Source organism: Bacillus rossius, chromosome 1 (genome assembly GCF_032445375.1).
Source record: "Bacillus rossius redtenbacheri isolate Brsri chromosome 1, Brsri_v3, whole genome shotgun sequence".
Classification (NCBI taxonomy): Eukaryota; Metazoa; Arthropoda; class Insecta; order Phasmatodea; family Bacillidae; genus Bacillus; species Bacillus rossius.
In genome coordinates, this window is record NC_086330.1 from 372,453,830 (window position 1) to 372,469,623 (window position 15,794).

At 39.6% G+C, this 15,794-nt stretch overlaps 1 protein-coding gene across 1 annotated transcript in view; it reads left to right on the plus strand.

Moving 5' to 3' along the window:
* LOC134528481 (lysosomal alpha-mannosidase-like) overlaps positions 1-15,794 on the plus strand; it is a 57,070-nt gene that overhangs the window by 24,400 nt on the left and 16,876 nt on the right. Inside the window, exons 9-14 of the mRNA XM_063362131.1 lie at positions 311-501; positions 1,018-1,211; positions 5,137-5,336; positions 6,348-6,564; positions 7,769-7,883; positions 9,172-9,448. Coding sequence (XP_063218201.1) covers positions 311-501; positions 1,018-1,211; positions 5,137-5,336; positions 6,348-6,564; positions 7,769-7,883; positions 9,172-9,448 — 1,194 coding nt within the window. The remainder of the gene's footprint in view (positions 1-310; positions 502-1,017; positions 1,212-5,136; positions 5,337-6,347; positions 6,565-7,768; positions 7,884-9,171; positions 9,449-15,794) is intronic.

The following is a 15,794-nucleotide window of genomic DNA, read 5'->3' on the forward strand; positions in this document are numbered from 1 at the left end:
CAATATAAATCTTTTGAAAAAAGTATTTGAAAAACTAAGATATATTGTAGTTCTTGAGTTTTTCTATGAGAATACTGTGGCTTCTGAACACGTTATGCTGACAACTCATACATGTGCAGAGATGGCTAATATACGACAGAATACGTGATAAATGTTTTTGAAAGCTTGTTCAAGCTGGCCGCCAGGAAGGCCATGGCTGCCACCTGTGAACCGTGGAGTCACCCCTCTCCAGTGACCTCGCTGTGCTGTTGTCCTGCTATGTTGACCGGCTCCGTGGAGGTGAGGCGAGTGTGTTCTCCGGGCGTGACAGGTGTGCAAGCAGCTGAGTGCCCTCGCCGGCCTGCGCCCCGCCTCGCTGGACGCCCTCAGGCGCGAGATGGGCATCATGCAGCACCACGACGCCATCACGGGCACCGAGAAGGAGGCCGTGGCCAACGACTACGCCCTACGGCTGTCCTCGGCCATCGCGGGCAGCGCCCAGTTGGCTCGCGAGGCACTGGGGTACGACGTGGCCCTCTGCTGGTCTTCCGCGCTCGAGACCATCACTCACCTACGGTCTGATTGCCAAACATTATCAGCCACACACCGCAAAACATAACCGTGTTTCAAAGGGTATACCGTAAAATCGCAATAAAATAATTATCACAAGTCAATCATTGATGTCCGATGATGCCCTCAAATGGTATCTTCTGTTGCATAAACAAAGCTGGGTGTATGACATATACTTCGTTAACTGCATTTATAAATATGTTGGCTTAAAACGCACATATTTGAAAGGAAAGTTAAAAGCAACTTATCAATTGTATTAAATTAATTTATCATATCGAAAAATCATTTATTCTATCGGGCTACAAAACCAGGACATGCAGTCCACCAGAAATATATCCCAACAGTGAGAACAAATCGTTATATCACGGGGATCTAGTGAAATATAAATAGCTTAAGTAATGGTTGATTGTTTTGATGCATCATCACCAAACCTTCAAAGAGATCCTTTGTGTGTTTCCCGTGGAGCAGCGTTCTCCTGGGAGGGAACTCCAGCAGCTCGGCGGAGTTGAAGTCCTGCCTGCTGCTGAACATCAGCCAGTGCGACGTGTCCGAGCAGAACGATGACTTCGTGGTGACTGTGTACAACCCGCTCAGCAGACCCGTGTCCCACTACGTGCGGCTGCCCGTCAAGAACGGCACTTACTCTGTTACCGACCATGCAGGTGAGCGTTCTTCATAGAGATGGTGTGAAATCTTCTCAGCAGACCTGTCTACCACGAAGTTGACTGTACGCCAAGAACGGCACTTACTGTGTCAGTGACCTCACTGGTAAGCACCCATCATAAGTGACTGTGTACAACCTGCTCAGCATACCTGTGTATCTTTACACGTGGTTGCCTGTCGATAAAGGCACCTACTCTGTAACCGAACTTGCTGATAAGCATCCTCCATAGTTACTGTGTACAACCTGCTCAGCAAACAGGTGTCCCAATAGGTGTGTCTGCCCGTCAAGAATGTAACTTACTCCATTGCCGATTTTTCTGGTGAGCTTCCTCCAAAAAGACAGCTTTACTACTGAGAATAGGAACCTTTTAAAAGTAGCTATTATAAAAATTTAGTTTAAGCTTCAGGATTATCTAAGTACAGTACAACATAAGCTGTAATTTATATTAATTTTTTTTTGTCGTAGGAACTGTTGAATTGTTAGCTCCAAACCTATTATTGGTGTCAATTTATTAATATTTCAATGAAGTTAGGTTACTACAGCCATATATTTTTCTCAAGAAAACCCACTCTGCCACTCATGTCCAAATGTTTACTCATAAATGACAGGACTACTCGATTACAAACCTCACTGGTGATATTTCTTAATAATCAGAGAGCACAATTTGCTAAGCTGACATGTGTCCTAAAATAATGGGAATTCTCTGTAAGAATTAAACTACAATCTTGATAGTGAATCACCATCATGCTGATGGTCTACAAAATTCTGAGCATGAGAATTTGCATTATGTGCAGAAACCCATCAAAGTCTTACTGAGTCACCAACCTTACTGGTAGCTGGTACTATCTTCTTTGTAGCCCAACTCCCATTATGTGTGACTACACATCGGGGATGGAATTTTTTCTTTCGCCAAATTTGCTAGTTTGTTCCTTTTATAATTATCGCATACAAATTGATACTTTTAGGCTGTTTCCCAGAATATTTGTTGCCCCTAAGTTATTAAGTTAGCATTTTCTGTAATATTAACTGAAATACTAATAATTCGTAATTTAAGATGTTATAAACGTTTTTGGGACCTTCAATTTTTTTCTCCAGGTATTTGGGCCTGACGAATTTCCTCTTATTTGCTTCTGGGCTTCAGCTCGTTGAAGCCTCTTAAAACACACACACGGTACGCTGGCATCTAAGATAGTGTTCCACACGCATCGCGCTGTGCCAGGCACATAAGTAACTTGCTTAGCACGTCCGTGCTCACACCTTCTCGCCAGCTCGGTGTCCTGTCCCGACACTCTTGACACAGCTGAAACTCGCCATAATGGCCAGCGATTCCAGCACTGTCACAGTTTCTTTTCCACTCGCCCTAACTTGATAATGTTTATAGATTTGAAGTTATCTTAAAAACATTTTGACGCCAACCGCCGGTGCTCCCTCTGGTTCGCACAGGCCGTTATGTCACAACAACACTTACTCTTAAGTGCATCGAACAAGCCCGAGCGTGATGTCCGCCGAGTGAGTGAAAGTGCACCGCGACGAACACCAAGGCGACGACAGCGCCCGGCCGGGTGTGGCAATGCGCCAAATTATATATGTAATTATTCTGTTAAAACAAAATCAACCAAATTAATAACAATTAAAAGATAATTAATTCAAAGGAAATTATGTCCGATTGTTCAAAAAGCATATATTGTGAAATGTCATTTAAGTCCAAAACTGGTCGGAGCTGTTTTACCGCGCTTCACGTGCCTCGGCGCGAGGCCGCAGGGCGGTCTCGCGCCAGTTGCCGTCGGGGACTCGCAGGGGTCGGTCGCTCCGCGAACGCAGAGCCTTCAGATTTCGCGCCACGTCCAAGTCTCAGCAATAGTGTAAGTTCTTCAAATCCTTTTACCAGCTCTGCGCCGACCCCACCCAGTCGCACGTCTTTTCGTGCGACTCGTTACCTAATTAATTTATCCCAACAGGGAGTTTTGCATTGAATACGTAATTTTCATGTCCAGAGATTAAGGACAGCATAAATGAGTTACGCAGTTTTCCGGCTTCGAAGCCAAGTAATCGTTTTCGTCGAAGGCTCTTAGTTAGCCACGTGTGTCGAGTTCTTACTCGTTAATTTACATATATAATTTTAATCTTATTTAAATGTGTAACTTCCAACGTGTAATCTAACCACGTAATAACTGTTTAATAAGTAACTGTAACTTGTATGTTTTTATCTAACAGGGTCTATGTACTTTTCGGGACTTTAATGTTTTTCAACAGGTTAGATTGCAAATAACTTTAGAACATTCATTTGTATGTGCCGTTTTACATAATAACACCAATCTCTGCATAAGCTGTTGCAGCATAGCAACTCCGCGACTATCCGCCGCATCTCTCACGTCGATAACGACCACAGCATAAGTTCCCATATACCGTTTTACCATCTATCCTGGTCGCGCGCATCGTATACGCACAGAGACTCGCATGCCGCGACGGTCAGACAACAGACGCGGCCAGTACTTGAACCAGTATGTGTAACGGTTCTTAATAAAGTGCAGTGTCGTGTCAATCAGTTTACCATTTATTTATAAGGCGTCCTGGGTGGCCTGAACAGCCCGGGTAGATTTCGAACGGCAATGCGCTCCTGCCTGCAGCCACGAGGCCGAACCCCCGTTATTATCCCTGAGATCACTTTCAAATTAATAAGTACTTAAAAAACTTAGACAGGCAGCGGGAGTAGCGTCAATATGACATTCATTTTTATACTTTTTTTATTGTTACAAAATAAAAATATAACCAGACAGCTGTCAGGATAAATATTTTCAAAAAACTGATTAGATTGATTTTATTAAATCAAATAGACCGGATTTAAGTGAGCTAAATTAAGTGAGATTAATTATTAGGTTTCCATGTTATTCATTTTTATTTTGTAACTCGCTGCTAGATGGCACTGAAGCGCATCAACATTTAAAACGTTCAACCTATTACCATGGATAAACAGAAAATCACAGGTCATAGACATACAAACCGAAATTGTGTGTCATTCCTGTATGTCCACCACACTCTCGTATAGCACTATCCATTTTGCTTTAACTCGCGGACAATATATCACTGTGTTCAGCCTGGGCATCGCCAGGTACTGCAGCTAGTACAATATAAATGTCAAGAGAACACACATTATTTTTGTAACATTTATAACATAAACTGCACTTTTGATTAGACAAATAAATTACTTTAACTAATTTTGTAATTACTGTAATATTGCAATTGTTACCATGGTAGCAGAGTGTGGTTACTTTTTCAGGACATTTTTCAAGTTTAGTAATTATATCTGGCATTGCATAGTTAGGCAACATTTTCTATGTTTTCCTAAAATAATTTTCTTCTTAATGACTATTTTATGTCTTAAGCAAATGTTTTTAATGTTAAGACCATATTGGTAACAATATATATTTTTTAAAAATTTTTTAAGTGTTACAGATGTGTTAATATATTTTAATTTGTGCACCGCTATACAATCATAATATATTTATTATGATAATTTACCGAAACTATTACACTTTTAAATTCAGTGACTTAAGTTTCCTTTACTATAGTAGATCAAGCATTATTTAATTGAAATTTCTTGTATATTCTGGTCACACAATCAGCATTCTTTGTGTGCATATTCCCTTCGACATAAATAACTTTAGCTGAGAAAAAGTTTTTTTTTGTATTTTAATTGTATGTGTTAGAGTATTTGTGCAGTCAATAGAGGGCTCTGTCTGTGCGGCCTTTTCCTCAAACAGTTAAGTGTTTTAATTTGGCAGTACTTAATTTACATTATTTTCTTTTACTCGTGTCATTGTGCTAGTGTTGTTTGTCTCTAGCCTGGCAACAGCTAGTGCTCCGAGCTGTCGACTAGCCTCCCTTAGGGCTGAGGGGCTACAGGAGCTGAGTGTGTCCCACAGGGGTGTCCCAGAGGGTGCAGACACTGCCCATCCCCTCTCCTGTGCTGCGGCTTGCTGGCCGACAGAGCGAGGCCTGGCAGGAGCTGGTGTTCCGAGCTGTCGACCTGCCTCCCTTGGGGTTGAGGAACTACAGAGTGTCCAGGACCTCCTCCGTTGGCAGTGTCCACCAGCCGGTGAACTCCAGCTTCATTGGCAACACTGTGAGTCTTTGTGTGTCTATCACTTTGTCACGTGGCCTCGGAAATTTTTTTTTTTTTAGGTTTTACACATGTACTCAGGGTCTGTGTGATTTGGTGAATTGATAGATATGTTACATTTGGGGAGTGGGGTCGTATTTTAATATTCTGTTAAGGGGAGGAGACATGTGTGAACCGAATTTTATTCCTGCCCTTTTGTATCATCAATTAAAAAAAAATTAGTTTCTACTTAAAATTTACACAAATTAAAATTTAATTTAGTTCCATATTTACTATATTATTATGAACTTCTGAAAGTCATCAATTTAATTTTTAAGTGTGATACTCAAATGAAAAGACATTACTGAGGTGTTACTAAACTGAAATATGTAGTCAAAATATGGATTACTTACATCCTTAATTTTTTGATTAAATGAGACATATTTTTTTTAAAATTATTTGAAGTTTATGTTAATGATTAATAGAGCATGGATCAACATTACAAAATGAGCATAGTTGTAATCGGCATAATGGTATAATATTTATTATTTTTAAATGTTTTGATATTTTCTTTGAAATGTTCCCAGAAAATACATATATATTTTTTACAGTAACAAGATTTAAGAGTGCTGTTTCTCCATTTACTTAAATATCATACATAAATTAAGAAAGTTTAGTTTTCAAGAACAAAAATGGCAAAAATCTGTTAATTTTTCCTATTCATTTTTATCTGTAGAAAATGTCACATAATATATCAAATAGTTAATGGATCTGAAGCATGCCTTTATCTTCATGGCAACCACCAAAAATTCCATAGAGATGAATTGCCAATTAAAATACTGTTTGTTAGTTGAGTTACTTCGTTCATAGAAGCATGGCGAGTTAAGCAAAGGTGCCCTTTGTGGTCCTGCATCTCTTTTCATCAAACACGCAAAATAGTTGCATTCATAGAGTGGTTGCATTTAAGCGGCACCCTGTTTGTCCTGCACATCACAGCACCGTACAGAACTTAGACCATATTGTTTTGTTTCCCAGCTCCTGACCTTGCACGTCGAATCCGACACCGGACTGCTGGCCAAGATGGTCGTCAACGGCTCAGAGGTCGTGGTGGAGCAGAACCTATACTACTACGACGCCTATGTGGGGCTCAATGGAGGCTCTGGGACGCGGACTAATGGAGCATACGTATTCAAGCCCAAAACCAACACTCCGACACCATTTGCAGATAAAGCCACCTTCTCAATATACAAAGGTTTCTCAAACATTTCTTTCATTGTTACCTTTGAGTAGATGCACGTGGACTTCATCTTGTATGTGTCCTAGGGTTGACAGTGATAGATTTGGATAGGCACCAGTTAGTGGCTAGGTTGACTCTTGGAAACCCCGTATTTCCTTGGTTCCACCCAAACCGCGATTACGAGCACATGAAAAATTCACGTATGTTAAAGAATTTGCAATGCTGAAGTTTGAAGCATCAGATTTATTGCATAACCAAGTGGATTTACTGTAGTTGTGTAATGATTGACCCACAGTTATCTCGATACATCATGCCCAACCCTGAGCCAATTATGAACAAAAGAAGAAATTTTGACACACCCATGTGCAAACCAGTTCAGATTATGAAGAGCATCTGACCTTAGATAATTTTAATGAGCGCGATGGTTGGTTATACCTAAATAATAGAGTTTAGCCTGGTGGGAAAAGAACTTGCGAAATTATTGTGGCTTTACATTTCAGGATAAACACATAACTCTTAAAATAATAGTACTATTTAGTAAAGTTTTTTCTTCAAATGTCTAACATACTCTGTTAAGTTTAAGTACCTCGGTTTTTAGAATATAGTTATAGAAATATGAAATACAGATGTGAGAAAAGAAACTTATATCTTCTTCATTTAAGCACCGCGATAGTGGTATCAATCTTATAATAAGAAGCATGCAAGCATCACTTGAGCTTATATTAAGATTGCAATGGCAAGTTAATTTGGCGCGCTTCGTTCAATGTTACTCCATTACTGTGATAAAAAACGTGATTCCTGTCATTATTTACATTTGTATTCAGAAATACCTTCACTATATTATCATGTTTGATTGTTAATGTGTTTTAGTTACACTCTAGACTGTCTTATACATTTGAGCAACTGTGATCACTGGATCACAGGTAATGATATGCATATTGAATTATAACAAAATTATTACAAAATTACATAATTCATGTTCCAATTGCCTACTTTCTGACACATGTTAGTAATATAACTGTCAAACAATCAGTTGAGACCAAAAATCCTATTTTTCGTATGTATACACTTCTGTATTCGGATCATTTTATTTGGTTTACATACCATCATCACTGAGTCCCAAATTGATCACTTCCATTTTAGAAACATGCAGCCATCACTGTACAGCTAGAGGGGTGGAGATGTGATGTGTTAATGACATTACAATTATGGTTCTCAGGAGAACTTGTAGAAGAGATTCAACAGCAGTTTAACGACTGGGCTAGCCAAGTTATCAGGGTGTACAAAGGAGAAGAGCATGCAGAATTCGAATGGCTCGTAGGACCAATTCAGATGTGAGTATAATTTATTTATGTTTGTATATATATTTAAATATTTATTCACACCGTTGGGTACTTTACTACCTAGCATAAGTTACAGAAGAGTTTGTTTAGGTTTCTGAACCTACGAATGGAGATATGTTCATTTGAAACAAAAAAAAAACTAATTCATATAGTTCAACTATTTTTTCACCAGTCAACACTGGAGTAAATTTTAAGAAAATTAATTAACCTAATAACATTAACTATATAAGTTTATGAAAGTGGTTCAAATCTTACCACAGCCTTGGAGGTGTATTGTCGTAAGTCTTCCTGGCCACAACCATGCGACATATTTATATTTCAAATAAATGTTTAGATATCTCTGACTGCGTCTTTGATCCAATCTATATCAGTAGCAAGCCATCAACTCAAGACACATCAGAATATGGGCAATCCAGTCGATGTGTCACAGAAACCCATCAACCAATGAGCATATGATATTTGGTTCGAGTATGCAGAGGACTTTACAGTCCGCCCTTATGATCATCGAAACCTTAAAGTCACCTTGTCCCTGATAATCAGCCACACAGAATTTTCACGGGATCAGTAACCTGCTGAACGGGATTGATAGCGATGTGGTATCCGTAACCTTAATCATTCACCACTGTCCTTGATAGAATATATTTTAGTGTTGAATAAACTACATATGATTCAATCGTATAGTTTCTCCTGATTTGTTATTGATAACTGAAGCCCAATTAAAGACTTCGCAATAACTAACAAGATGTTCGGAGCTTGACTTCTTAAATGAATTCGCGAGATTTTTAGGTCCATAAACTGAGGAAAAAGTATGATTGAATGACCTAAATTTCGGCATTTGCAACCTACATAGACTTTTAACATAGGGAAAGTCTTTAATTAAGTTTTGGTACAAAAAATACTGTTCCTGCAACATACTGGAATGTTGATTGTTCTGAAAGTGTATATTTCTGTTGCTGGTAATGAATTTTTTGTGACTGCAACCTTCTAAACCTATCGAAAAAGTTTTCAGTTGCACATTTGGTTTAAGCACAAAAATACAAGGTAAATGATTTTGGGTATGGCATGAATGTATAAGGCATATTAAAATGTAAGAGTAGTTCATGTTAAGTTTGTAAGCGATACTGCAGGCCACAATTAGAAAAATTGTATAAAACAGAGATGTCAAAAAGACTACGACACAAAAAAATAAGATTAAAAAATAAAACAGTTTTCTGTTGTCTTCCATTTGATGATTGTCCTCGGAGTGTAAATGCCAGGGTGTCTACCGACAACTGCCCAGGTCTGGCAGCGGCACACAACCTATATCGAGGTTCTCGTCGGCACTGCGATCAACCGGGGAGTTCCACACGGACTCTAACGGCCGGGAGCTGCTGCGTAGGAGGAGGGGCTACCGGGCCTCGTGGAACGTCAACATCACGCAGCCAGTGGCTGGAAGCTACTACCCCGTAACCTCCAGGATAGCGATCAAAGACGAAAAGGCGGGGCTCGAGATGGCCGTGCTGACGGATCGCGCCCAGGGAGGCAGCAGCCTGCAGGATGGTCAGATAGAGCTCATGGTGAGTGAAGACTCGAACAGCTCAGTGACAAGTAGCAAAGCTGAATTGACAGTGGTTGTGGTCCACACCCAGGGAGGTATCAGTCTACATGACGTTCAACTCAGATAAGGCTCATGATGAGTGGAGACACTTAACAGTTCAAGAACAACGAGGTGGGGTTGGAACTGTAAGTGCTAAGAGACCACGCCGAGGGAGGTAGCAATTAGCAGGGAGGTCAGATAGAGCTCATGGTGAGTGAAGACAATAAAAGCTCATGGAAACGAGGCGGTGATGGAGCTGTTCGACAGGGTTGTCGCACACCACATTTAGATTGTTGTTTTTTTTACATTGTCCAGGTGGTAGTCGGTACACCGCATTCTGGGAGTGTGCTATGGTACCTCTGGTGTACTGCTGTAGTTGAGCTGTGCGCGCCAGTTGTCGGAGCATGAATAGTTGGTAGCAATTCTGATCGCAGCCATTAGGTGCGCGCGCATCACATGTTTCGGTTAGTGGCTGGGAGTATGAGTGAGAGAAAAAAGCAGTAGAGTGAGGTCATGTGTGTGTGTCGTAAAATTGTAAAATTGCAATTTTGCTTGGGATGTGACATTCGTTCAGGCTCAGCGAATGTTATTTGCTATTCCAAGGTCTGTTTTGTTCGTATTATATTGTTATGAAAATGTGGGGAAAACTGGGTTCGTAAGGTATAGCCCAATTAAGTGTCATTACAATTTATTAATTACTAATATTTACATCACTAATAAATAATTGAAAGTAGTATAGAAAAGGGGCTCCTGAAACAGGCGCCAGGCGCTGGATTGTGATTGGTGGTCCGCCATCTTGGATTGTGACGTCACGGCGGCCATCTTGGATGAGCGTAACGGGACACAGCGTAACGGGACAAGTAGTACCTTGAACTTTGACCCTCAAAACTTGTCAAAATTAGTCAAAATTGGGCAAAATTTGCCCAAAATTCCTCAAAAATCGCCAAAACTTCCACTTTTTTTGATAAAAACTTCCGCCAAAAATTCTCAAAAAATTCCACAATCCAAAAATTAGGATTTCGAAAATCCTCAAAAGTCATTTTGCCCTAGAAAGAATCCAAACTCCTAAAAGAGGCTTAAAACTCCTAAGAGATAGCCGCTTTAAGCCTCTGACGTCATCTAGGATTGTGAGCACTATCTTGGATTATGACATCACCATTGCAGTTTCCTTTACGACCGCCATCTTTAAAATCTTTATTTATTATTCGATTTTAATGAAAAAATGTTTAAAATTTTTTAAAAAAATTAAATAATAAAATATTAATAAAAATATTAAAATAAATTACTTTTATGACACGGAGCTTGGAGTTTTCGGTTCGAACCCAGCGAGGGCAAAAAAAAAATGGCGACCAATCCTTCCCCCGTGGTGGGTGCTGACAGACTGACCCCCACAACTTTTTGTCATTCATATATATCATCAGGAAGTATTATGTCATGTTCGCCATCTTGAAATTTGGACGCCATCTTGAAAATCTTTATTTATTATCCGATTTTAATGAAAAAATTCCAAAATTCATCAAAAAATTAACTTATTTGAATTCTGTTTGATTAGATCGATTTACGTCCTTGGTTCGATTCCCGAAGAGAGTAAACGGCCGATCCTTCCTCCATGAAAGCTACCTAGACTGATGTACCACCAACAATACCAAGGTACATATACCATCAGCTGGTAACACGACATGTCCACCATCTTGTCTTCATCCGCTTGAGACCACCATCTTGTTTTCGTCTGCTAGAGTGTGCCGATACAATGTTAGTATAATTATCTGGTCACCATACCTTTGTCCTCAACTTTTTACATTGAACTTTGACCTTGACCTTGAACTTTGATCTTGAACTTTGACCTTGAACTTTGACCTTGAAATTTGACCTTGATGACCATCATGGATCCAACATTTTAAGTTCAGTACATGCTACCAGGAGCTACCACCTGCTGGAGTACACCATCTTGTGTGTACTCGTCTTATAGAGTACATTTACATCTGAATAATTTAATTCCAACCCGCTACAGTGCAGTAAATATTTATTACCGAGGTGCCCCCGCCATCTTTAAATTTGGATGCCATCTTGAAATCGTGTAATTATTTAGCTATAAATTCGGGAAAAAATCCAAAATTCATAAAAAAAAATCACTCATTAATTTACATATTGAATCGCTGGATTCCTGCCCTCGATTCGATACTTGAACAGTGACAAGTGTAACTAAATATTAAATAAATTCAATTTTTCTGTTTTTCCATTACCTTTCGCGGAGTTTATAAATCATTCTCTCTTCAAAAATAAAACACAAGTCAATTTACGTCAATGTTCGACGAATTTAATACGTTGCCGATCAGCCTAACATGAAAGTCTAGTTTTTCGATAATCTGAATTACCTCTAAACCGTTCATGTACAAAGCCATACATACATCTAGACCAAGCGTCTTCGGACCGAGAGACCGGGTCATAATAAATGTCAGACGTATAGACCAGTTATTTCCCAACCTCACGACCTTCCTCATCGTCAGCTAATTATATTCAATTGAACCAACGGATCATGTTTTTTACGCTTATAAGAGGACCAAGAATCCAACAAAAAAGGCAGCACATTTGGAAGCACCGACATCGAAAAGACAGCACATTTGGAAGCACCGACAACGAAAAGGCAGCACCATCATCGAAAAGGCAGCACATTTGTCATTGGCTCCAATATTCATTGGCTCCAATATTCATTGGCTCCAATATTCATTGGTTCCATCAGTCTATTGATTCCATCAGTCTATTGATTCCATCAGTCTAGTGACTCCATCAGTCATTGGCTCCTACAGTCATAGACTCCAACTGTCTTTTGTCTCATCAACTCCAAATATATTCGGCTAGAATTCTACGAGTCTAAGAGACTATGAGGCCACAAGGCTACGAGTCTTAAAAAATCTAGCTGGTTACGAGTTATTCATGGCTACGAGACAGCATAGCTAAAAGACCGCGTGGCTACGAAACTACATGTCTTTGAAGCTACAAGAATACAAGTCTACTCGGCTCCAAAAGCTCCATCAGCTCCAACACGCAATGCACGTGCAATACATGCAATTTACGTACAATAAACGTAATGATCACACAGTACACACAGGAAACGAAACGAAGAAATAATTCACACAGGAAAAAACGGAATGTACACACAGAAATCGGAACGTACACACAGGAAACGGAATGTACACACAGTACACACAGAAATCGGAACGTACACACAGGAAATGGAATGTACACACAGTACACACAGAAATCGGAACGTACACACACGAAACGGAACGTACACACAGGAAACGGAACGCACACACAGGAAACGGAACGCACACACAGTACACACAGGGAACGGAACGAAAACACAGGAAACGGAATGATCACACATACAGTAGCGGAAACAAACAGGCTTAGTTGGAAAATCAGAATACAAGAAATAAAACATACTTTTTTTAAATATAAATATTGCATTTATTTTTCAATAGTACACACATGACAATTGAAAAAAATGATTATTGTATGTAGCCAGCTTTCCGCAGTTCTTTAAGTATGGACGATACTTCCTCGATATGTGAGTAGTTTCCTCTACGAACAGATGCCACCAACAGTCTTAGCCGGTCAACCAATATGTTTGGATCTCTCCACGATGTGTAACCAATCTCTTCTACCACCATCTTCCTTGCATGTTTATAATAATTATTATGATCTCTGGTGTCTTCCGTTTTAACACCAACCTCAGGGTAACGTTCATCATCGAGCCAGCTATCACCACAAACTTGATCAGATTTATTTATTATAACACGACGTTTCCATCGTTTCGGTCTCAGTACACCATCACAGTCTTCGATCTTGCATGCTTTAGATGCCTCAGCACAGTCTTCGATCACGTCACCAGTTTCAGAGTCACTGTAGCAATCACCGTAGAAGGCATCGTCTTCACCCAGATTTCCATAAGAACTCGATATCGTTGATGTCGAAGTGTCTTCATCGTCTTCATGCTTCCTTTTTAGGAGTCCATCATTTTTACAAAGTATGGAGGATCTACTGAATATAGGCTTGAATGTATTCTCACTTTTCACGGTGTTGATACTTCCATTAGTTTCAGTCTCCCCGAAGCCATCATCTTCCTTCAATTTATGTTCTTCGTCACGATCGGGTGAGCTAATACCATCACGCTCAGGACAAAGAAAATTATTGTCGTAATGCAGATCACTTTTCTTTTGTCTAGTGGATCCATCGATGTCCTCTATGCCGTAAGTAGTCTTGGCTTAACATGTTCTACCATGTCTTTTTAAGCTGTCAATTCGTGTTAAGAACCTGCTACAACGATTACAGCTTAACATGTTGCGTAGTGGTTTTTTTAGCACATTCTTCTCATGACAAAATCCTTGCTACAGTATCTACAGCGGCTTCCTTCCGATTCAGCTGCAGATAACAAACCATGATCCATGGTAGCTTCTGTGACTAAGGGAGCGTTCAAGTATTACGTAACGCAATTTTTTGATATTTTTGACCCCCCCCCCTCCCCCCCCATGTAACACGCCGTAACGTTTTCATGTAACCCCCCTCCCCCCTAGTAAAACGTTACGTAACCCCAAGTGACAATTTTTACCTAAAAGTCACAATTATGTGGCGTAACCTACCGGAATAAGTCACTAAAATACCTCTGTTATTGTTTTAATCGCGTTAATGTTATTTATTAACATTTGAAATGTCTTGTTTTTAAAAGCAAGAGCTTTCTAATGTTTTTTTTGTCCTAATAAATTTTTACTACTCAATCATACATTTAGCAATCATAGATTTAATTACGTCGTTTTCCTGACTTGGCTCTGTCCTTACACACTTTTTGCTTTATCCGCCATTGTTTTTCTCATGCATTCTCCTATTTTAGCGTTTTACTAACAAAGCTATTAAAATTAAATAACTAATTTTATTTCTAATAATTATTTTTACCTTTGGCAATGCAATTACAAACATAAAACTAACTGCAATAAAATATATTTGTCAAAATATAATCGTATTTAAGAATACGATCGAACGATAACGTAAAACATTTAAAATAAAATTAGCCATAATTAAAATAAGTAGATTGTAAATAGAACAATTCAATTGGAGTTTTACTGCTCCTCTGTCCATGGGTTTGCTAGCCACTCAGATTCTTTCATTACTGGCATCTGGAGAGCAGACGAAGAGGGATCCGGAATTGTTAACCCGCTTGCATCAACTTCGTCTTCGTCGAGCCAATCGGCATCCTCAGACGATGTTTCACAGCGACGCACAATGCAGAGAAGCTCATTTGCCCTTCTTGCAGCAAGTCGCTGTGGCCGTACTCGACTTTCACGAAGGTCTTGGGCAGTCTTCCCATGCATGTAACGATTGTGCATTTGCACACTCTTGTGGGATGTAAAATAAACCCCACAGGTTGAACATACTCGGTTCTTTAGGTCGGATTGTACTGATGGGCAAAATAAATCGTAAGGCATCTGCTTAAACCCTTCTAGAGGAGGCGACAGATCAACAGACAACCTCACAAGAAGTGGCGAAAACTTGCATGATCCTCTGTCTATCTGACTAGGTACCACGAACTTGTTTGCGGTTTGAAGGATTGGGCAGGGTGGCGGCAGGAAAGTTTCTGGAAAGACAGATTTTAATGCACTCCTCAAGCGGGACCAGCAGGATTCATCCGCGCATTAAATAACTTGCAAGAAATATTGCGATTCACGGACGTGAGCGCTATACCACGCCATATTAGGGTCTGATGGATCCTGCAAGCTATCTTCAGGGTTTCTATATTCCGCCGAAACATCGTAGTTGTCAATTTTCATACAGTCGGTCGAGTGCTTGGAGCACATAAACGAAAAGGGTTGCCATCTTGGGAGAACAAAATACAAACAATTCAATCGGGAATCCTCCATAAAAAATAAACGAAAAGGGTTGCCAACTTGGGAGATTTTAATTCACTAGTTTTTTTATTAACCTTTCAGACCAATCGTCTTTCGTACCACAACATTACTGTTGTGATGAGAGAAAATCTCACACATAGAAAACAGTGTATTTTGAATATCAATCTTAATATATATAAATCTCGTGTCACAATGTTTGTCCTCAATGGACTCCTAAACCACTTAACCGATTATAATAAAATTCGCACACCATGTGCAGTTCGATCCAACTTGAGAGATAGAATAGTTTAAATCTCAAATTATAGTCGCAATTTTAATTTATTGCGATTTATAAAAGCGAAATACCACTCACTGACTCACTCATCACGAGATCTCTAAAACTATAAACCCAATTGACTTCAAATTTAGCATAATTATTCATTT